General features: G+C 72.2%; 1 protein-coding gene across 1 annotated transcript in view; it reads left to right on the top strand.

Annotated features, from left to right (window-relative positions):
* MYO7B (myosin VIIB) overlaps positions 1 to 20,702 on the top strand; it is a gene marked incomplete at its 3' end in the record, with an annotated part of 72,384 nt that extends 51,682 nt beyond the window's left edge. Inside the window, 24 exon segments of the mRNA XM_045582479.1 lie at positions 568 to 695; positions 1,935 to 2,061; positions 5,031 to 5,150; positions 5,810 to 5,983; positions 6,963 to 7,190; positions 7,800 to 7,967; positions 8,719 to 8,824; positions 8,900 to 9,026; positions 9,745 to 9,911; positions 10,386 to 10,567; positions 11,105 to 11,235; positions 11,357 to 11,514; positions 11,917 to 12,070; positions 12,332 to 12,487; positions 12,816 to 12,921; positions 17,261 to 17,374; positions 17,461 to 17,548; positions 17,690 to 17,796; positions 18,345 to 18,530; positions 18,633 to 18,765; positions 18,906 to 18,989; positions 20,331 to 20,455; positions 20,543 to 20,560; positions 20,563 to 20,702. Of these exon segments, the coding sequence (XP_045438435.1) occupies positions 568 to 695; positions 1,935 to 2,061; positions 5,031 to 5,150; positions 5,810 to 5,983; positions 6,963 to 7,190; positions 7,800 to 7,967; positions 8,719 to 8,824; positions 8,900 to 9,026; positions 9,745 to 9,911; positions 10,386 to 10,567; positions 11,105 to 11,235; positions 11,357 to 11,514; positions 11,917 to 12,070; positions 12,332 to 12,487; positions 12,816 to 12,921; positions 17,261 to 17,374; positions 17,461 to 17,548; positions 17,690 to 17,796; positions 18,345 to 18,530; positions 18,633 to 18,765; positions 18,906 to 18,989; positions 20,331 to 20,455; positions 20,543 to 20,560; positions 20,563 to 20,702 (3,227 nt within the window).
* Between the last annotated feature and the right edge of the window lie 1,233 nt (positions 20,703 to 21,935).

Raw genomic sequence — 21,935 nt, 5'->3', positions numbered from 1 at the left:
GCCGTCGGGGCTGGCCGTCGGGGCTGGCCGTCCGGGCCTCCCTGTCCGGGGCTGGCCGTCGGGGCTGGCCGTCCGGGCCTCCCTGTCCGGGGCTGGCCGTCGGGGCTGGCCGTCCGGGCCTCCCTGTCCGGGCCTCCCTGTCCGGGGCTGGCCGTCCGGGCCTCCCTGTCCGGGCCTCCCTGTCCGGGCCTGGCCGTCGGGGCTGGGCTCTCCTGCGTCGGTTCGAGCTCTGAGCCGTAGGGTCCTGACCCTCGGGGCTCAGGCCAGGCCTGGCCGGCGTGCCCCAGGAGAGGCCCTGGACACGTGGCAGTGCACCGCTCGCGAGACGCTCGCCCCCGGCGGCTGCCGGTCCGCGCTGCCGGGCTCAGTCGCTTCCCTCTGCCCTCCGCAGAGGCCGGGCCTCGGGGGCAGGACCGCGGACATCTCCTCCACGACGCTGAGGCGCTCCGCCCCGGTCACGGGCCAGGTGAGGCGGCGCCCGCTCCGCACCCGGGCCCAGCCCGGCTCCCCAGCCCCGGCCTCCCGGCAGCGGGAGAGGCCAGGTCCTGATGCCGACGCGACTTGCAGGTGGCGAGCCGGCTGAACACTGGAGAGGAGGCCTTGGAGTCTGAGGGCTCCCCCTCCGACAGACCCCTGTCCAACCTGGAGAAGGTGCACTTCATCGTGAGCCACGGCCTCCTGCAGCCCGGCCTCCGGTCAGTCCCCCTCACCTGGCCCCTCCGACACCGCCCCTGCCTCAGCCACAGCCTCAGCCACAGCCACAGCCACACCCACAGCCACAGCCTCAGCCTCAGCCTCAGCCACAGCCACAGCCACAGCCACAGCCACAGCCACACCCACACCCACAGCCACACCCCGACACCCACAGCCACACCCACACCCACAGCCTCAGCCACAGCCCCAGCCACAGCCTCAGCCACAGCCTCAGCCACAGCCTCGGCCACGGCCACGGCCACGGCCACAGCCACAGCCACAGCCACAGCCTCAGCCACAGCCACAGCCACACCCACAGCCACACCCACAGCCACAGCCACAGCCACAGCCACAGCCTCAGCCACAGCCACACCCATAGCCTCAGCCACACCCACAGCCACACCCACAGCCCCCTGCCTCCGCCCGACCCGGCTCAGCTCGGCTCGGCAGACCGCAGCCCTGAACTAGCTCCGAGGAGCCTGGGAAGCCTGAGGCGCTGCCTGTACCTCCCCCAGTTGTTCATTGGCAGCTCTCCTATCCTCCCGCCGCTGCCCCCCCCAGAGGCAGACAGACACGGGCGCCCCAGTGCAGCTCTGGCTGCGGCTCCTCTGAGCTGGCTCCTGTGGGGTCTCAGGTGCCCATGCGCCGGGCGGAGCGGGAGCTGGGACGCGGGCAGCCCTCCCGAGGCCCTGCCCGCCGGGACGGCTGCTGAGGCCGGGGCAGAGGGCGGGCCTGCCCTGAGAGCGGCTCCTCTGCCGGCTGGCTCTGTTTGGTGCCATCAGGCTGGCAGCCTGAAGTTGGCATAACAGGAACATGTGCCCCCAGAAACGGGCCAACGCGGAGTCAGGCGCCCGGGCGTGGCTGTTACCCACCAGCCGGGGGGCCGGCAGCAGGAGGGGCACTTAGCAGGACGGAGGCTGGTCAGTGGGGAGGACAGGAGAGAGGCCTGAGGCTGGGGACGCGGCCGAGGGAGGGCGGAGGGCGGAGGGCGGCAGGTGCCTGCACTCCAGGGGCGCCATGCTGTGAAGCTGGGGAGAGGAGAGGTCCCTCACGCAGAGTCTGGGCTGCTGAGCCGGGCTGTGGCTGGAGACCCGGGCCCTCCCTGCCCCACAAGAGGGCCAGTGGTGCAGCCGGGAGCAGGCGAGCGGCTGGAGGCCCCTTGGCCATGGCCACACTGAGGGGCGCAGCAGGGGCTGTGCACCCTTCTCCCAGCAAGCCTGCAGCCTGCGTCTGTCTTTCAGGGACGAGATTTACTGCCAGATCTGCAAGCAGCTGTCAGAGAACCCGAAAACCAGCAGCCTGGCCCGCGGCTGGATCCTGCTCAGCCTCTGTCTGGGCTGCTTCCCGCCCTCCGAGAGGCTCATGAAGGTGGGCTGGACCAGGGCAGGGGGGAGGGGATGGGGGGGACCAGGGCAGGAGGGAGGGGATGGGGGGGACCAGGGCAGGGGGGAGGGGATGGGGGGACCAGGGCAGGGGGGAGGGGATAGGGGGGACCAGGGCAGGGGGGAGGGGATGGGGGGGGACCAGGGCAGGGGGGAGGGGATGGGGGGGACCAGGGCAGGGGGGAGGAGATGGGGGGGACCAGGGCAGGGGGAAGGGGATGGGGGGACCAGGGCAGGGAGGAGGGGATGGGGGGACCAGGGCAGGGGGGGAGGGGATGGGGGGACCAGGGCAGGGGGGGGGGGGATGGGGGGACCAGGGCAGGGGGAAGGGGATGGGGGGACCAGGGCAGGGAGGAGGGGATGGGGGGACCAGGGCAGGGGGGGAGGGGATGGGGGGACCAGGGCAGGGCAGGGGAGAGGGGTGGGACTAGGGCAGGGAGGGACGGGCGGACCAGGATGGGGCAGGGTGGAGGGGATGGGGGGACCAGGGCAGGGGGGAGGGGATGGGGGGGACCAGGGCAGGGGGGAGGAGATGGGGGGGACCAGGGCAGGGGGAAGGGGATGGGGGGACCAGGACAGGGAGGAGGGGATGGGGGGACCAGGGCAGGGGGGAGGGGTGGGACTAGGGCAGGGAGGGACGGGGGGACCAGGATGGGGCAGGAAGGAGGGGATGGGGGGACCAGGGCAGGGGGGAGGGGTGGGACTAGGGCAGGGAGGGACGGGGGGACCAGGATGGGGCAGGGTGGAGGGGATAGGGAGGACCAGGGCAGCGGGGGTGGAGGGGTGGGACCAGGGCAGGGGGGAGGGGAGGACTAGGGTAGGGGTGGGGGTGGCGGGGGCAGGGTACATGGGAGGATGTTTTGGCCCTGGGCTGGTGCAGTCCAGAATCCTGGGTTCTGGCCCTGTTCTTCTGCTTCTGCTGGCCAGGATGGTCAGGGCCAGGCTGCTCCGGGCCCGTTTCCCCTTATGTAAGAGAGGTCTGCAGTTCACTTGTTCTGCCCCAGGTGGCCCCTCTGAGGGGCGGGAGCGGGTAGAGGCCAGAGGAAGGCCCGGAGGAGCGGGCAGCGTGTCCGGGCCGCGAACGGAGGCCGAGGCGCCGGCGGCCGCACCGGCGTGCTGTGGAGGAGAGGCGAGTCCAGAGGCCCCGGACGGGCGTGTCAGCCGTGGTCACGGAACCGCCAGCTGCCCGCCCGTCCGCCGACACAGCAAACTCCCAGCTGCACGCCTCCCGGCGCCTCCGAAAGCTTTTCGGCGCACTTTACGAGCGCGTCTGAACGTCAGCTCTTGTGTGTCTCTGTCCTCACAAGCGTCTCCCACGTTACCGCTCGCCCTGAGGGCAGCTTTGCTGCCGCCACGCGCCGTCCGAGAGCGGTTAGCATGTGGGGGACATTGGGGCCACCGTCCCATTGCCTGTCGCATAAACACCCCGGGTGGCTCCGCCGGCCGGGCCATCCTGAGCGCCGAGAGGTCGCCGGTTCAGGTCGCAGGTGCCATCCCCAGTCAGGGCACCGCGGAAGGAAACTGATCTCTCTCTCTCTCCCTCTCTCCCCCTTCCTCTCCGTACGATGCCTTTAGGAGAGGTCTGAATTATTGGGTCAAAGAGTGTGCACATTTTAAAATTATGTACTATTTAAAACATTGACAACTTGATCCCAAGAAATGTCCAATTTGTATTCCTTCTCATCTACATATGTAAAAGCCGAAGTGACCATTGCAACCAAACAGACGATAGAACAGGCTGCATGGGGCGAGCAGGCTGGCAGGAGGGTCAGTGAGGGGTGACCGAATCACTGAGCAGCAGGCTGTGTGGGGCTACCAGGCCCGCGGGGGGTGGGAGGGCAGTTGGGGGCAGTCAGGGGCAATCAGGCAGGCAGACAGGTGAGCAGTTATGAGCCAGTAGTCTCAGATTGTGAGAGGGACATCTTAGGCCCCAGGATCGGGCCTAAACCAGCAGTTGGACATTCCCAGAGGGGTCCCATATTGGAGAGGGTTCAGGCTGGGCTGAATTTCATGCACTGGCCCTCTAGGGTTATCAACGCTGAGTATTATCATTTTAAAATTTATAATTTCCCCAGCTTTATTGAGATACTAGGGGCCCAGTGCACAAAATTTGTGTGTGTGTGTGTGTGTGTGTGTGTGTGTGTGGAGGGGGGTGGTATCCTTCAGCCCAGCTTGCACCCTCTCCAATCCAGGACCCCTCAAGAGATGTCCAACTACCCATTTAGGCCCGATCCCAGTAGGGCCGTCGGACATCCCTCTCACAATTCAGGAATGCTGGCTCCCAACTGCTTGCCTGCTGGCCTGCCTGATTGCCCCTAACCGCTTCTGCCTGCCAGCCTGATCACCCCCTAACCACTCCCCTGCCAGCCTGATTGATCCTAACTGCTCCCCTGCCAGCCTGTTTGCCCCAACTTCCCTCCTCTGCCAGCCTGTTTGCCCCTAACTGCCCTGCAGGTTTGATCACCCCCAACTGCCCTCCCCTTCAGGCCTGGTCCCCTAACCCAACTACCCTCCCCTTCAGGCCTGGGTGCCCCCCCCCCCCAGCTGCCCTCCCCTGCAAGCCCAGTCATCCCCAATTTCCTCTGCCAGCCTGGTCACCCCTAACTGCCCTCCCGTGCAGGCTTGATTGCCCCAACTACCTTTCCTTGCAGGCCTGATCCCTCCCAACTGCCCTCCCCTGCTGGCCATCTTGTGGTGGCCATCTTGTGTCCACATGGGGGCAGCCATCTTGTGTTGGAGTGATGGTCAATCTGCATGTTATTCTTTTATCAGATAGGGTAATTGGCATGGCAACAGGAGTCCAGGGTGTGCAGTGAGTGCTTTATGTCGGCGGATACTGCACGGCCACATGGAAAGCCCACACACCCTCGCCTCGCAGATGGGAATGATTGCGACTCTAGAATCCATCTGGGCGGGAGGTAGAAGTGACCTGCCCTTTGCCCTCTGCACCCACAGTACCTGCTGAACTTCATTGGTGAAGGGCCAGCCGGCTACGGGCCCTTCTGTGCCGAGCGCCTGAGACGCACCTACACCAACGGGGTTCGCACAGAGCCCCCCACTTGGCTGGAGCTGCAGGTACGGGCCTGCTGGAGTGGGAGATGGTCAGGGTGGGATGGTGTCAGACCCTGCGCTCTTCTAGCCCAGGTCTGGGGGTGCCTTCTTGGGTCCTGCCAGCGGGAAGCATGTCCTTGGCCTCTTCCACCCACTTGGGGAGCTTCTGAGCCACGACCCCTGTGAGCTCCGCCAGGCTGGGCCCGTGTCAGGCCCGTCCGTGGGGCCTGCCAGTGAGCACTGGCGAGGGGGTGGCTGCTGGAGGCAGCGGGCGCTGTCAGCCTGGGCGCGGGCCGCACCGTGAGGGCCGAGATCTCACAGGGCCCCGAGATCTCGCACCCGCGTCCGGTGGTCCTGTCCCGCCCTCCTTCCTCGCGGCTGCTCGCCCGAGCCCTGGGCTGCGCGTGTGCTGTGGTGCTGTCCGGTGCCCGCGCCCTGTGGTGCGCACGCAGGGGGAATATGGCTCCCAGGTGTCAGCAGTTCCAGAGTCTGGGGCGGGGAACTGCCCGGGCTCTTCTGAGCCTCTGATTCTCAGCCACTCGGCCCCAGAGCTCAGGGCTGCCCCGAGGACAGCAGGGGCTGCCTGCCCCCTCCGCGGCCATAGGGCGGCAGCAGCCCTTCCGGCCGAGCTCTGGGCGAGCGGGCGCGGAGCTGCCGGGCCCAGGGACTGCCTCGCCTTCCAGGCTGTCAAGTCCAGGAAGCACATCCCGGTGCACGTGGTGCTGCCGACGGGGGAGAGCCTGACCGTCACCGTGGACTCGGCCTCCACCTCGCAGGAGGTCTGCCTGCACATCGCCCGCCAGCAGGGCCTCCGCGACCCCCTGGGCTTTTCCCTCCAGGTCGCTGTGTACGACAAGGTGCGCAGCCCGCCCCGCCCGCCGCCTGCCGCTGCTCTCCTCCATGGCCAGCACGTGTGCAAGACACACGCACACACGTCCGCAGATCTCAGTCACATTGCACACTCACACGCACATTCTTATACACATACGCACACACAAATGCACGCACTCACACACATACACATATACACTGAGTGGCCAGATTATTATGATCTCTGTACGCATCATAATCTGGCCACTCAGTGTGTGTGTGTGTGTGTGTGTGTGTGTGTGTGTGTAAAATATATATATTTTTAAGACCTGGGCATGAATTTGTGCATGAGTGTGGTCCGACCAAGGTGCGTGACATGGGCAGTTGGCTGGTCTGCCTGCTGGTCGAACTTTTGGTCGAGGGGGCAATTGCATATTAGTCTCTTATTATATTGGATATACACTGAGTGGCCAGGTTATTATGTGTTCAGAGATCATAATAATCTAGCCACTCAGAGTATACTCACACATACACACATACATACTCACACACAGACACATACATTCACATGCACACATCCTTTCATACACTTACACACATCCACCCACAGATATACACATACACACACTCTGTCATGCACACTCACACACATGCATACACATTTTCTCAAACACTCACACACGTACATACACACACACATACCCACATGCACACATTCTCCCACACAAACTCACAAAAAGGCCTCATCCCCAGGCACCCGTCCTCCTGGCCCACGCTCTGCTGCTCCCCCCCTCCCGGGGAGGCCCGTGCCCTCGGCCCAGCCCCTCCGGACCCCCATCCTCACCCACCCAGGTGCCCGGGCTCAGCCTCCCTCACGCCAGCCAGGGAGCTCAGGGCACCACGCGCGGTGAGCCGGCCCGGCCCTGCCTCCCGGGCCGTGGGAGAGGAGGGCGCAGACGCCGACCCGGGGTGGGAGCCGCGGGCGCTGAGCGCAGGTGCCCGCGCCTGACCGCGCCCGCCCCTCAGTTCTGGTCGCTGGGCAGCGGGCGAGACCACGTGATGGACGCGGTGGGCCAGTGCGAGCAGCTGGCGCGGGAGCGGGGCGAGAGCGAGCGCCAGGCGCCCTGGCGCCTCTACTTCCGGAAGGAGTTCTTCAGCCCCTGGCACGACCCCAGCGAGGACGCCGTCAGCACCGAGCTCATCTACCGCCAAGTCCTGCACGGCGTCTGGTCCGGCGAGTACAGCTTCGAGAGGGTGAGCCCCGGGGCGGTCCCGCCGGGCCTGGCTCCGGCCTCCTCCCGCCACTGCGCCTCCGCCCGCTGCAGCCCGGCCCGCCGGCCTCGCTGAGGCGGCCGTTGGCGGGAGGCAGGCCTGGCTGAGCGCCCTGCCTCCTCGGGCAGCCTGCCCAGACTCTCGGGCCCTCACCCAGGAGGGCAGAGGGCCCGGCTTCCTGGGAAGGAGGCACCGGAGGGCGGAGAGGCGGAGCCGGCGCGCCCCCTCCCGGGCCAGGAGGATGGGGCAGTGGGCAGGGAGCAGGGTGCCTGGAGCTAGGACTGAGTCTGGGTCTGCAGACCCACTCCGAGGCCTCGCAGGAGCCCCCGCCCCCGGGGCCCTGGCCGCCTGTGACCGGGAGCCTGGTGAGACAGGCCAGCGCACCTTGCGGGGACATCAGGGTTCCACCCAGGCCTCTGCCCTCGGGGCTCCCTGAGGGCTGAGAGGAGCACCCTGGTCCCCGAGGGCACGGGGGTGCACCCTGGGTGGGAGGGGCACGTTCTGCCAGAGGAGGACGGGCCTGGCGGTGCTCCTGCTCCCGGCTGGCCCGAGGGCTGGCCTGGCCCTCACGTGTGTCTCGCTCGCCGGCAGGAGGAAGAGCTGGTGGAGCTGCTGGCCCGGCACTGCTGCGCAGAGCTGGGCGCCGCGGCGCGGAGGGAGGCCGTGCAGGGGCTGCTGCCCAGCTGCGTGCCCCCGAAGCTGTACCGGACCAAGCCCCCAGAGCAGTGGGCCGGCCTGGTCACCGCCGCCCTGGCCCAGGTCAGCCTGCGCTGGCTCTCCCGGGGCTGGGCGGGGGCTGGGGCTTGCCAGGGAGCACAGCTCTGCGGCCTCAGGTCTACCAGGCCCCTTCCATCAGCGCTGGTCACAGGCCGGTCCGCGCCCCGCCTCCTTTTGAGTTTTGGGTTCATTGAACGGCTGGGTGTGCGCATTAACGAATCCTAACTCACTTCTCTGGTGCCTGGTGGCGAGCGGCTCCCTTTTCACTGTCAAACACACGCGGTCACTGGTCAGGCTGGGGCCCTGGGGAGGCGCCGAGGTGTGGCCCAGGCCAGGCTCCCACCGGCGCCCGCTCTGCCCCCCAGCAGCGAGCGGGTGCCCGCCCCTTTCAAAGCAGGGACGAGAGACGCTGTACTCAAACAGGAAAGGGAGTTCGGTGCGCACAGCAGCGGGAGGGAGGACGGGTGGGGGCACAGCAGGAGGGGGCCGAGCTGGAGTGCGCCCCCAAACACGCGGAGGGAGGACAGGCGCCGAGGACACCGGGGACGCTTAGACCACCAGCCAGAGCAAGGCTCGCCCCAGGCAGGGGCACCAGCCGCGGCACTGCAGGCTCCCAGCCTCCAGCGGCTCCCACCCGTCCGCCCAGAAAGCAAAGCCGCCTCCCTCTTCCGCAGGGCGGGAGGCCCTGGGGCGGGAGGCCGGGCGGGCCCGTGGGCGGCCTCCGCCCGGCCTCCCACCACGCGTGCTGGCGGACCGGTGCTGAGCCGAGGGTGGTGCCTCCGTGTCTGAGCAGGTGCCGCACACCCAGAGGCAGGCCGTGCGGGAGCAGGTGGTGGGCGCCGCCCGCCTGCAGTGGCCGCTGCTCTTCTCCCGGCTCTTCGAGGTCACCCCCTGCTCAGGTGCGGGAGAGGGGCGGGCGGGCGGGCCGGGCGGGCAGCCGGGGCCCTGCGGCCTCACACCCGTCTCCCGGCCAGGCCCTCGGCTGCCCAGGACTCAGCTGATCTTGGCCGTGAACTGGAAGGGGCTGTCCCTCCTGGACCAGCGGGAGCGGGCGCTGCTGGAGCTGTCCTTCCCCGAGATCATGAGTCTGGTCGCCCACAGGTGGGTGCGCCGGCCTGTCCCGCTCGGAGCTCAGTCCTGGGGCGGCGGGGAGGCGGCCCCGCCCGGGAGCCCGCGGGTGCGGGTGAGAACCGCCGTGGACCGCGAGAGCGCACTGACCCCCGCCTGGCCTCCAACTGCCGCGGCTGCGCGCCCTCAGCCCCCCTCAGGCCCAGGCGCCTGGAAGTCCTCCGGGAAGGGCAGGCCACCCCCCTTGGGGTGCACTCCTCACAGCTCCCTCCCTCCCGGCCGGGCAGGCGAGCGCGGGGCTGGTGCGTGCCAGCTCACCGAGCGCCCAGCGGCCGAGGGCAGGCCTCAGCCCCCCGCTCTCCGTGCTCCGGCCCGGAGAATGCCTCCCCTGGGGCCCCCGGAAGCTGTTACCGGCAGCTCCGGGCACACACTGGCCACCGCGTCCCGAGCTGGCCACGCTGGGCACCTCCACGTGCGAGGTCCTCACGGCGCGCGGCCTGCCCACGAGGGCACGGGCGAGGGGCCGGGAGCTCGCCGAGCTGGCGCACGGCCTCCCCGCGGCTCCGGCGGTGCCTGCCCCTGAGCCCTCGCGCAGGCTGGCACCACCGCTGCCCTGGGCCCGGGGCCTGCCTCACCTCGTTTGCCCACCCCACGGCGGTGCCCTGCCGGCCCAGACTGGCCCTCTGGCTCCGCACCTGTAACCGGTGTGAGGGCCGGGGCAGAGGCCTCAGGTCACGGTGCTCGCCCCCAGGGAGGCCCGGGGCGGCCAGCGGCTGCTGCTCTGCACGCTGCGTGAGGAGGAGTATGAGTTCCTGTCGCCCAGCGGCGTGGCCATCGCCGAGCTGGTGGCCGTGCTTCTGGAGGGCCTGCGTGCGCGGTCCGTGTTCGCCATGGCGCTGCAGGACCAGAAGGCCACAGGTGCCGGCGAGGGCGCGCGGAGAGGGGGAGGGGCCCGCCCTGCCTCCCAGAGAGGGCTAAGGCCGCTCTGCAGGGAACAGGCCCTGGCCTGACCCGGCGCACCCAGCAGCTGCTGTCTGCCCGCTCGCGGCCGGAGCAGAGGCGGCCATGCAGGGTCGACCAGGGCGGCTCCAGGCAGCTCCCGGGAGGCGCAGGCGTGGCTGGGAGGCGGGGAGAACCTGCACCCAGTCGTCCCACCCCTCCCGGGGAAGGGCTGTAAGTCACTGCGGACGAGGGTCACACAGCCCCAGGCTGGCTGGCGAGGCCAGCGGGCATCTCCCCCTTGTCCATGCGCCCCTGCCATGCCGGCCGCGGCTCCTGGCCTGTCAGGGCCCGCGGGGAGTCCCGTCAGCGAGCCGGCCTCAGCTCTGCCCAGGCTCATCGCGCAGGGTCCCGCACAGCGCGGCCAGCAGCTTTCTCCTCTGGCCCGCGCAGGCGACGCCGCCCTCCTGCCCTGCGCGAAGGGCGATCTGCTGGTCCTGACGAAGAGCGCGGGGCTGCTGGCGGCCGGGGACTGGGTCCCGGGCCAGAACGACAGGACGGGCAGGACAGGGCTGGTGCTGGCCGCCCACCTCTACACCATCCCCACGCTCACCAAGCCGTCAGCACAGCTGCTGGTAACTGCCCAACGGGGTGCCCAGGGGTCTCAGCTCGGCCTCCTCCCACCACATGGCAGCGGGGCCGCCTGGCACCGGTCCGCCGTGAGGCTGGCGGCATCGGCGCCGTGCCCAAGACGGTGCCGGGACCACAGGCTCCGTGAGTGGGCACCCTCCACCCTCCACCCCCCACCACGGGTGTGTCCTGGGAACAAACCCCCCCCCCCCCAGCCACAGCCTCACTGAAGCCCTGACCCAGGGGCCAAGCCTCCCTGCCTGCAGAGCCACCCCCTCCCACCCTCGCCTGCACTCCCAGCTGAGCACACAGGGCCCTCCCCCCACCCCCACCCCGGACTCTGCCGGAGGCGCCTGGGAGAGGCCTCCTGGAGGGCGGCAGGGAGGAGAGAGGCCGAGGAGAGGCGCCCGGAGGGAGCTGGTGGCCGAGCCCCGAGAGGGAGGCAGAGGGAGGTGCCGGTGCCGCCAGCCCCGTGGGCCTGCCCCCCAGCCGCGGGAGGGCCTGTGGGCGCGGCCCCGGGCGCCCACGCCTGTGCCCCGCAGAGCCTGCTGGCCATGTCCCCGGAGAAGCGGAAGCTGGCCGCCCAGGCGAGGCCGCCCGCAGAGGCTCCCCCCGAGGAGCAGGCGCCCGAGAAGCTGTACACCCTGGAGGAGTTCTCCTACTCGTTCTTCAGGTGCCCACCCCAGCCCTCAGAGCCTCCCCATGCAGGCACCGCGCTGGGCTCCCTCCCCGCAGGTGCAGGCGGGCGGGCCGGAGGGCGGAGGCAGAGGCTCACCGCTCTGTCCGCCGGCCAGGGCCCCGGAGAAGGAGCCGGCCAGCAGAGCCGTGGCCAGCCTGGCCCGCGCCCGGGGCCGCCTGTGGGCGCACAGCCCGGAGCCCCTGCGGCAGCCGCTGCTCCGGCGCGTCCACGCCACCGCGGAGCTGCGGGACGCCGCGTGCCAGAGCTTCATCGATATCCTTCGGGCGGCGGGCGCGGGCGCGGGCGCGGGCGCGGGCGCGGGCGCGGGCGCGGGCGCGGCGCGGGCGCGGGCGGCGGGCGGGCGCGGGCGCGGGCGGCGGGCGGCGGGCGGCGGGCGCGGGCGCGGGCGCGGGCGGCGGGCGCGGGCGCGGGCGGCGGGCGCGGGCGCGGGCGGCGGGCGCTGGGCACGGGCGGCGGGCGCGGGCGGCGGGCGCGGGCGCGGGCGGCGGGCGGCGCGGGCGGCGGGCGGCGGGCGCGGGCGCGGGCGGCGGGCGCGGGCGCGGGCGGCGGGCGCGGGCGCGGGCGGCGGGCGTGGGCACGGGCGCGGGCGCGGGCGGCGGGCGTGGGCACGGGCGCGGGCGGGCCTGCCAGCAGCTATCCTCCCTGACGCCACACGCATCCTCCGGTACATGGGCGACTACCCGACCAGGCAGGCCTGGGCCTCCCTGGAGCTCACCGACCAGATCTTCGCGGGGGCCCTGCAGGAGGCCGCCCTGCAGGACGAGGTCTACTGCCAGATCCTGAAGCAGCTGACGCACAACACCAGGAGGTGCGCGGGCTCCGTCCTCACCGCCCGGCTGTGCCCGCTGCGGGAGGGGGGCAGCCACACACCCCGCCAGGCACTCCGAGCAGCCACAGCCGCTGGCACGCGTCCGGCCTGCGGACTTCCTGGGGCGGTCACCTTCGGGCGCCCCTGGCCTCTAACCACGAGAAGGGCCAGCAGCAGCTCGGCCGGCCGGGGGGGAGGCCTGGGCGGCGGGGCGGGGGCCGGGCGGCCGGCCCCGCAGTCCAGCGGGCTCTTTTGCCGCAGGCACAGCGAGGAGCGGGGCTGGCAGCTGCTGTGGCTCTGCACCGGCCTCTTCCCGCCCGGCAAGGCGCTGCTGCCGCACGTGCACAAGTTCCTGGACGCCCGGAGGGCGCGGCCCCTGGCCCCCGACTGCAGCCGCCGCGTGCAGCGGGCCCTGAGGTGAGCGGGCGCCGGGGGAAGGAGCCGCGGAGGGCGCAGCCTGGCCACCAGCTCGCCCACGGCTGCCTTCCAGGCAGGAGGGCCCTGCCTCCGGCCGCGGGTGACCGGCACCCCAAGCCACCCCTCCGCTTGGTCAGAGCAGCCTGTTGCCTCCTACCCAGCCGCCGGACAGCCTGGTCCGGCTCTGCCTGAGCCGTGCCCTGGGCCGGGAGGGCGGACAGGCCCTCAGAGCCGGTCACAGGGAGGCGCCTCCGCCCTTGCGGGCAGGGAGTGCAGAGGGAGCGGACGGGGCGCGGGAGGACGGCGCGCAGCGTGCCTGCTGTTCCAGGACCGGCCCCCGGAAGCAGCCCCCCCACCAGGTGGAGGTGGAGGCGGCCGAGCAGAACATCTCCCGCATCTGCCACAAGGTCTTCCTCCCCAACAACACCACCCAGGTGAGCCCCCCACCTCCCAGGTGAGCCCCCCACCGAGGTGAGCCCCCCCATACCACCCAGGTGAGCCCCCCACCGAGGTGAGCCCCCCATACCACCCAGGTGAGCCCCCCCACCTCCCAGGTGAGCCCCCCACCACCCAGGTGAGCCCCCCCACCGAGGTGAGCCCCCCCATACCACCCTGGTGAGCCCCTCCACCCAGGTGAGCCCCCCACCCAGGTGAGCCCCCACCCAGGTGAGCCCCCCACCCAGGTGAGCCCCCCCATACCACCCAGGTGAGCCCCCCACCTCCCAGGTGAACCCCCCCACCCAGGTGAGCCCCCCCACCTCCCAGGTGAGCCCCCCCACCTCCCAGGTGAGCCCCCCACCACCAGGTGAGCCCCCCCACTCCCAGGTGAGCCCCCCCCACCTCCCAGGTGAACCCCCTCACCTCTCAGGTGAGCCCCCCCACCTCCAGGTGAGCCCCCCCACCTCTCAAGTGAGCCCCCCACCTCCCAGGTGAACTCCCCCACCTCTCAGGTGAGCCCCCCACCTCCCAGGTGAACCCCCCCACCTCTCAAGTGAGCCCCCCACCTCCCAGGTGAACCCCCCCACCTCTCAGGTGAGCCCCCCACCTCCCAGGTGAGCCCGCCAGAGCAGGGCCCTGCTCACCCAAGGAGTGGGGACCCCAGAAGCTGTCCGCCCAGGGCACTGGCGCCCTCACCATGAACAGTGCACCCGGGGGCTCTGGGCCAGGCCAGGAGGGGCTGCTGGGGAGTGTGAAGCCGGCTCCAGAGGCAGCGGGCACAGGGCAGCGGGCACAGGGCAGTGGGCACAGTGGGCACAGGGCAGCGGGCACAGGGGGCACAGGGCAGCGGGCTCAGGGCAGGAGGCACAGGGCAGCGGGCTCAGAGCAGGAGGCACAGGGCAGCGGGCACAGGGAAGGGGGCACAGGGCAGCGGGCTCAGAGCAGGGGGCACAGGGCAGCGGGCACAGGGCAGTGGGCACAGTGGGCACAGGGCAGCGGGCACAGGGGGCACAGGGCAGCGGGCTCAGGGCAGGAGGCACAGGGCAGCGGGCTCAGGGCAGGAGGCACAGGGCAGCGGGCACAAGGAAGGGGGCACAGGGCAGCGGGCACAGGGAAGGGGGCACAGGGCAGAGGCCCAGGCAGCGGGCACAGGGCAGTGGGCACAGGGCAGAGGCCCAGGCAGCGGGCACAGGGCAGAGGCACAGGGCAGAGGCACAGGCAGTGGGCACAGGGCAGTGGGCACAGGGCAGAGGCACAGGGCAGTGGGCACAGAGCAGTGGGACAGGGCAGTGGCACAGGGCAGAGGCACAGGAGTGGCACGGGCAGTGGGCACAGGGCAGTGGGACAGGGCAGAGGCAAGGGGCAGTGGGCACAGGCAATGGGGACAGGCAGAGGCCACCAGGGCAGTGGGACAGGGCAGAGGCAAGGCGAGCACAGGCAGTGGGCACAGGGCAGTGGGCACAGGGCAGAGGCACAGGGCAGAGGCACAGGGCAGGGGGCACAGGGCAGAGGCACAGGGCAGTGGGCACAGGGCAGTGGGCACAGGGCAGAGGCACAGGGCAGTGGGCACAGGGCAGTGGGCACAGGGCAGAGGCCAGGCAGTGGGCACAGGGCAGTGGGCACAGGGCAGAGGCAGTGGGCACAGGGCAGAGGCACAGGGCAGAGGCACAGGGCAGGGGGCACAGGGCAGAGGCCCAGGGCAGGGGGCACAGGGCAGAGGCCCAGGGCAGAGGCACAGGGCAGAGGCACCGGCAGGGGGCCAGGGCAGAGGCAGCAGGGTCAGAGGCACAGGCAGTGGCACAGGGCAGGGGGCCCAGGGCAGTGGGCACAGGGCAGAGGCCCAGGGCAGAGGCACAGGGCAGAGGCACAGGGCAGGGGGGCACAGGGCAGAGGCACAGGCAGTGGCACAGGGCAGAGGCACAGGGCAGAGGCACAGGCATGGCACAGGCAGAGGCACAGGCAGTGGGCACAGGGCAGAGACCCAGGCAGCGGGCAACAGGGCAGAGGCCCAGGGCAGAGGCACAAGGGCAAGAGGCACAGGCAGTGGGCACAGGGCAGAGGCACAGGGCAGTGGGCACAGGGCAGAGGCACAGGCAGTGGGCACAGGGCAGAGGCACAGGCAGCGGCACAGGCAGTGGGCACAGGGCAGAGGCCCAGGCAGCGGGCACAGGGCAGAGGCCCAGGGCAGAGGCACAGGGCAGTGGGCACAGGGCAGAGGCACATGGCAGTGGGCACAGGGCAGAGGGCCCAGGGCAGTCACAGGCAGAGCACAGGCAGGGGGCCCAGGGCAGAGCACAGGCAGTGGGCACAGGGCAGTGGGCACAGGGCAGGGGGCACAGGGCAGAGGCACAGGGCAGTGGGCACAGGGCAGTGGGCACAGGGCAGTGGGCACAGGGCAGAGGCACAGGCAGTGGGCACAGGGCAGTGGGCACAGGGCAGGGGGCACCAGCCAAGGCAGAGCACAGGGCAGTGGGCACAGGGCAGTGGGCACAGGGCCAGAGGCACAGGGCAAGGCACAGGGCAGTGGGCACAGGGCAGGGGGCACAGGGCAGTGGGCACAGGGCAGAGGCACAGGGCAGAGGCACAGGGGCAGAGGCACAGGCAGTGGGCACAGGGCAGAGGCACAGGGCAGAGGCACAGGGCAGGGGGCACAGGGCAGAGGCCCCAGGGCAGTGGACACAGGGCGAGAGGCCCAGGGCAGAGGGCACAGGGCAGAGGCACAGGGCATGGGGCCACAGGGCAGAGGCACAGGGCAGAGGCACAGGGCAGGGGCACAGGAGCAGAGGCCCAGGGCGTGGGCACAGGGCAGAGGCCAGGGCAGAGGCACAGGTCAGAGGCACAGGGCAGGGGGCAAACAGGGCAGAGCACACAGGGCAAGTGGGCCACAAGGGCCAGAGGCACAGGGCAGAGGCACAGGCAGCGGGACAGGCAGAGGCACGGCAGCGGGCACAGGGCAGAGGCCCAGCAGCGGGCACAGGAGAGGCCCAGGGCAGAGTCCACAGGGCAGAGCACAGGCAGTGGGCACATGGCAGAGCACAGGGCAGTGGGCATCAGGGCAGAGGCACGGCAAGTGGGCACAGGGCCAGAGGCACAGGGCAGCGCACAGGCAGTGGGCACAGGGCAGAGGCCCAGTCAGCGGGCAACAGGGCAAGAGCCAAGGGCAGAGGCAACAGGCAGTGGGCACAGGGCAGAGGCACGGGCAGTGGGCACAGGCAGAGGCCCAGGGCAGGGCCGGGCAGAAGGCACAGGGCAGGGGGGCACAGGGCAGAGGCACAGGGCAGTGGGCACAGGGCAGTGGGGCACAGGGCAGGGGCACAGGGCAGAGGCACAGGGCAAGTGGGCACAGGGCAGTGGGCACCGGGCAGTGGGCACAGGGCAGAGGCACCAGGGCAAGTGGGGCACAGGGCAAGTGGACACAGGGCAGGAGGGGCACAGGGCAGTGGGGGCACAGGGCAGCGGGCACAGGGCAGGGGGCACAGGGCGAGGCAACAGCAGGGCAGTGGGCACAGGGCAGTGGGCAACAGGCAGAGGCACAGGGGCAGAGGCCACAGGCCAGAGGCACAGGGCAGTGGGCACAGGGCAGCGGGCACAGGGCAGAGGCACAGGGCAGGGGGCACAGGGCAGAGGCACAGGCAGTGGCACAGGGCAGTGGGCACAGGCAGTGGGCACAGGGCAGAGGCAGGGGGCACAGGGCAGAGGCACAGGGCAGAGGCACAGGGCAGTGGGCACAGGGCAGAGGCACAGGGCAGTGGGCACAGGGCAGAGGCACAGGGCAGTGGGCACAGGGCAGAGGCACAGGGCAGAGGCACAGGGCAGTGGGCACAGGGCAGAGGCACAGGGCAGTGGGCAAGGGCAAGAGGCCCAGGGCAGTGGGCACAGGGCAGAGGCACAGGGCAGATGAGGCACAGGCGAGGGCACAGGGCAGAGGCACAGCAGTGGCAGAGGCACAGGGCAGAGGGCACAGGGCAGTGGATGGGCACAGGGCAGTGGGCACAGGGCAGTGGGCGCAGGGCAGTGGGCACAGGGCAGTGGGCACAGGGCAGAGGCACAGGGCAGTGGGCACAGGGCAGAGGCACAGGGCAGAGGCACAGGCAGTGGGCACAGGGCAGAGGCACAGGGCAGAGGCACAGGGCAGAAGGCCAGGGCAGCAGCACAGGCCGGCGTGCAGCCCTGATGCTGGGGCAGCCCCTGCGAAGGCCCACAGTGCCTCTGGGCTCCGAAGGCGGGTTCGGAGGCTGCCCTCTGCGGCCAGGAGTGCAGTCGTCCGCCTGTGCCTCCGGCCCGTAGTCTGGAAGCAGGCCGTGGGGGCCTGTGCTGAGCGGCCGCTCTCCCCAGATGCTGGAGGTGAGCGCCCACACCCGGGTGCGGGATGTGTGTGCGGACGTGGCCGCCAGGCTGCAGCTGGCCTCTTGGGAGGGCTGCAGCCTCTTCATCAAGATCGCAGACAAGGTACTGAGGGGGGGCGGGGGCCGGGGGGTCTCACAGCCCACATGCCTGCCCCAGGAGGGCCCTTCCCTGAACAGCGCGCCCCCCAGGTCATCAGCCAGAAGGAGGGAGACTTCTTCTTCGACTCGCTGCGCCAGGTGGCGGACTGGGTGAAGAGGAGCAAGCCCCAGAAGGAAGGTGGGCCCCGAGGGCGGGCCGGGCAGGCAGGGGTGCGGGCCGGGGCTGGACGGGAGGCCCAGGCGGGGTCCGGGAGCAGCTGGCGGGCGGCAGGGCGGGTGGCGGCGCAGGCCGGCAGGCTGTGCTCACTGCGGCCCCCAGGGGCCCCGCTGACGCTCCCCTACCAGGTGTACTTCATGCGCAAACTGTGGCTGGGCGTGGCCCCCGGGAAGGATGTGCGCGCGGACACCGTGCTCCACTACCACCAGGTGCGAGGCTCCGGGCCCGCCCCGCCCACCCCGCTGAGGGCCCTGCTGGCTGCCCGTCCGCACCCACAGGCCTTCCACCGGGTCCACACAGGACACCGCGCCACCCGCTGCCCTGCAGGAACCTCTGCTTCCTGCTGCTCGGCCCCGGCGGGGGCAGCCCTGCCACCTGCCGCCGGGGGAGGGGGGGCACAGGAGGGGGCACAGCGGGTGCAGGGGGGCACAGCAGGGGGGCGCAGGGAGGAGGCACAGGAGGGGCACAGGGGGTGCGCAGGGGGGCACAGGAGGGGGGCGCAGGGAGGAGGCACAGGAGGGGGCACAGGGGGTGCAGGGGGGCACAGCAGGGGGACGCAGGGAGGAGGCACAGGAGGGGCACAGGGGGCGCAGGGGGGCACAGGAGGGGGGCGCAGGGAGGAGGCACAGGAGGGGGCACAGGGGGCACAGGAAGGGGGCGCAGGTAGGAGCACAGGAGGGGGCACAGGGGGCACAGGAGGGGGGCGCAGGGAGGAGGCGCAGGGGGCAGCAGCCTGAGGCCCGTGTCCCTCGCCCAGGAGCTGCCCAAGTACCTGCGTGGGTTCCACAAGTGCCCGCGGGAGGACGCGGTGCAGCTGGCGAGCCTCATCTACAAGGCCCAGTTCGGCGGCGACCAGGCCCAGCTGGCGAGCATCCCCAAGGTCCTGGGGGAGCTGGTGCCCGAGAACCTCACGCGCCTGATGTCCCCGGAGGAATGGAGAAAGGTGCCTCCAGGGCTGGGCTGGTGGGCTGGGTCTGAGTGCACCCGCCCTGCGCCCACCCCCGGGCTGAGCCCTCCGGCCTGGCCTCACCGCCCCTCCCCGCAGAGCATCCTCCTGGCCTGCGAGCAGCACCGCGACAAGACGCCGGAGGAGGCCAAGGTGGCCTTCCTGCGGGGGATCAGCCGCTGGCCCACCTTCGGGTCCGCCTTCTTCGAGGTGAAGGTAGTCTCGCCCGCCCGTGCCCTGTGCTTGCACGCGGTCCCGCCCCCCAGCCGGCAGCCTGAGCTCCCAGACCGCAGCTGGCCGAAGCTGGGCCCAGCTGGAGGGCGGTGCGGGGCGCAGTCCGCCCTCCGGCTGTGACCGCCGCTCTCCCCCCAGCAACCTCGGAGCCCTCCTACCCCGACATCGTGCTCGTGGCCATCAACCGGCACGGCGTCCCTGCTCATCCACCCCAAGACCAAGGTACGGAGCTGGGCGGGGCCGGGGCGGGGCTGGGGCGGGGCCGGGCGGGTGTGGGGGCCGGGGCGGGCCGGGCGGGGCCGGGGCTGGGGGCCGGGCGGGGCCGGGCCGGGCGAGAGAGTGGGGCCAGGGCGGGGCGGGGCCTGGGGCCGGGCCCGGGGCGGGGAGTCCGGGCAGGGGGGGGGGGGGGGGTCCGGGGCGGGTCCGGGCGGGGGCGTGGCGGGGTGTGGGGGCCGGGGACGGGCCGGGCGGGCCGGGTGGGGCCGGGGCGGGGGGGGGGGGGGGGGGGGGTGTCCGGGGCGGGGGTGGGGCGGGTGGGGCCGGGGCGGCCGGGTGGGCCGGGGGGGCGGGGCGGGCGGGTGGGGCCGGGGCGGGCCCGGGTGGTGGCGGGGCCAGGGCGGGGTGGGGGCGGGGCCTGGCGGGTGTGGGGGGCGGGCGGGCGGGTGGCGGGCCGGGCGGGGTGTGGGGGGGCCGGGGCGGGCCGGGGCGGGGCCGGCGGGGTGGTGAGGGGCCGGGGCGGGCCGGGGCGGGCCGGGCGGGGTGTAGGGGCCGGGGCGGGCCGGGCGGGCCGGGGCGGGTGTGGGGGGCCGGGGCGGGGCCGGGCCGGGGCCGGGCGGGTGTGGGGGCCGGGCGGGCCGGGGCGGGGCCGGGGCGGGGCGGGGTGTGGGAGGGTCCGGCGGGCCGGGCCGGGGGGGGGGGGGGGCGGGGGTGGGGTGTGGAGGCGGGGCGGGGCGGCCGGGCCGGGGGGCGGGGCGGGGGCGAGGGCGGGGCGGTGGCGGGGCGGGCCGGGCGGGGTGTGGGGGCCGGGCGGGCCGGGGCAGGGCCGGGCGAGGTCTGGTGGCGGGCCGGGGCGGGCCCGGGCGGGGTGGGTGGGGTCGAGGGCGGCCCGGGCGGGCCGGGCGGGGGCGAGGGGCGGGGCGCAAGGCGTGGGGTCTGGGTGGCGGGGCCGGGGCGGTGGCGGGGTGTGTGGCGGGGACAGGGCCGGGGCGGCGGCAGGGCGCGGGGCGAGGCGGGGTGAGGGGGCGGGCCGGGGCGGGCCGGGCCGGGTGTGGGGGTGTAGATGGAGTCCGGGCGGGCCGGGGCTGGCGCGGGCACGTGGGATGTGGTGGGGGCGGGGCGTGGCGGGGCAGGGGCCGGGGCGTTTCGGGTCGTTGTGGGGGTCCGTGGGGCGGGGGCCGGGGCGGCGGTGTGGGGGCCGGGCGCGGGCCGGGCGGGGTGTGGCGGGCTGGGGTCGGGCCGGGTGGCTGGGGCGGTTTGGGTGGGGTGGGGGGGCGGGCCGGGCCGGGGCGGGGCCCTCGCCGGCCGCCCGCCCGGGCCGCCGCCCTCAGCGCCCCTGTGCCCCAGGAGCGTGCTCGCCACCTACCCGTTTCACCAAGATCGCCAGCTGGAGCAGCGGCAGCACCTACTTCCCACATGGTGCTGGGCACAGCCTGGGCCGCGGCGGCCGCCTGCTGTGCGAGACCTCGCTGGTGAGTAGAGGCTCCGCCCCGCGGCGGGCGGCCGGGCGCCGGCTGGCCGCGCCCCCTGGACCCACAGCCTCCGCCCCCCCCTGCCAGGGCTACAAGATTGACGAACCTGCCTGACCTCCTACGTGCAGCAGCTCATGAGCAACGTGGCAAGCAGCGAGGCCCGGCATCCGGCCCGGCCAGGCCTAGCGCGGGGGCGGCCACCCCTCCCCAAGCCGGGTCCCTGCATGCCACCCTCTCCCAACTCACTGCCCCTCCCACCCCCACCCCCCGCCCTCACCCCCCCCCGCCCCTCACCCCCCCCCGCCCCCCCCAACCCCCACCAGCCCTCCCCCATCGAACCCCCATCCATCCTCTCACTACCACCCCCCCCACCGTCCTCACAAACACACCCCACCACCCCTCACCACCCCCACCGTCCTCAACACCCCCACCACCCTAACCCCACCCCCACCACCCCACAGCACCCCACCGCCCCACACTCCCACCCCCCACCGCCCGCCAACCCCACCCCCCACACTGTCCTCACGCTCACCCACACCGTCCGCACTCCCATCCCACCGGCCCTAACCCCCCCACCGCCCTCACCCCCACCACCCCCACTGTCTCTGTCACCTACCCCCACCGTCCGCCTCCCCCCACCGTCCCACCCCCCACCGCCCCCTCCACCCCCCTACCGCCCTTCCCCCCCCAACCTCCACCATCCTCCCACCCCACCCCCCACCATCATCACCCACCCACACACCGTCCTCACCCCACCCCCCAACCCTCCTAACACCCACACCAAAAAAGGAAGCCACCCACCCCCCCACCGTCCCTCACTCCACACCGCCCTCAACACCCTCAACTCCTACTCCACCCCAACACCATCCCCTACACCACCGTCCTACCCCCCCACCGTCCTCACCCCCCCCCCCACACCAGCCCGAATGCACTCCAGCGGGACCTCCCGGTGCGGACCACGGGCCAAAGGAGAGCCCAGGACGGGCGGGCGTCAGGCCTGAGGCCAGTGGATGATGGGGGCGGAGAGGCCCAAGCACTTCCAATAAAGCTTCCTGAGCAGTGGTGTGTCCGCGAGAGGAGAGGAGGGGCCAGAGGGCAGGGGCCTGGGGCTCTGGCCACGAAGGGCCCCTTCCAGAAAAAGCCAAAGCACTGTGACAGCTCCACCTCAGACCCTTTGCTGGCGTGCGCTCCCTCCCTCCCTCCCTCCCTCCCTCCCTCCCTCGCGGCCTCCAGGGAGAGCCCTCCCCCCCCCCCTTCCCCTGCTGGGAGGAGGGCCGGGCAGGAGGCCACAACCGCCACCACCGCCTGTGTCCGGGCGGGGGCTGCAGTGAGCTGGGAGCCTGGGGCCAAGGGGAGCGCTGGGCGGGGGGGCAGGGAAGCGGGCCTGAGGCGCAGGGATCGCTGGCGCGGCTCCTCCGGCCTTCCTTCCGATGGCCCGGGGTGGACGGGTCTGCCAGGCGGGCGGCAGGGCCCGCCTGGG

Source organism: Pipistrellus kuhlii, unplaced genomic scaffold (genome assembly GCF_014108245.1).
Source record: "Pipistrellus kuhlii isolate mPipKuh1 unplaced genomic scaffold, mPipKuh1.p scaffold_m20_p_168, whole genome shotgun sequence".
Lineage (NCBI taxonomy): Eukaryota > Metazoa > Chordata > Mammalia > Chiroptera > Vespertilionidae > Pipistrellus > Pipistrellus kuhlii.
The sequence above is the reverse complement of the archived record's forward strand: the minus strand, read 5'-3'. Positions and strand labels throughout refer to the sequence as shown.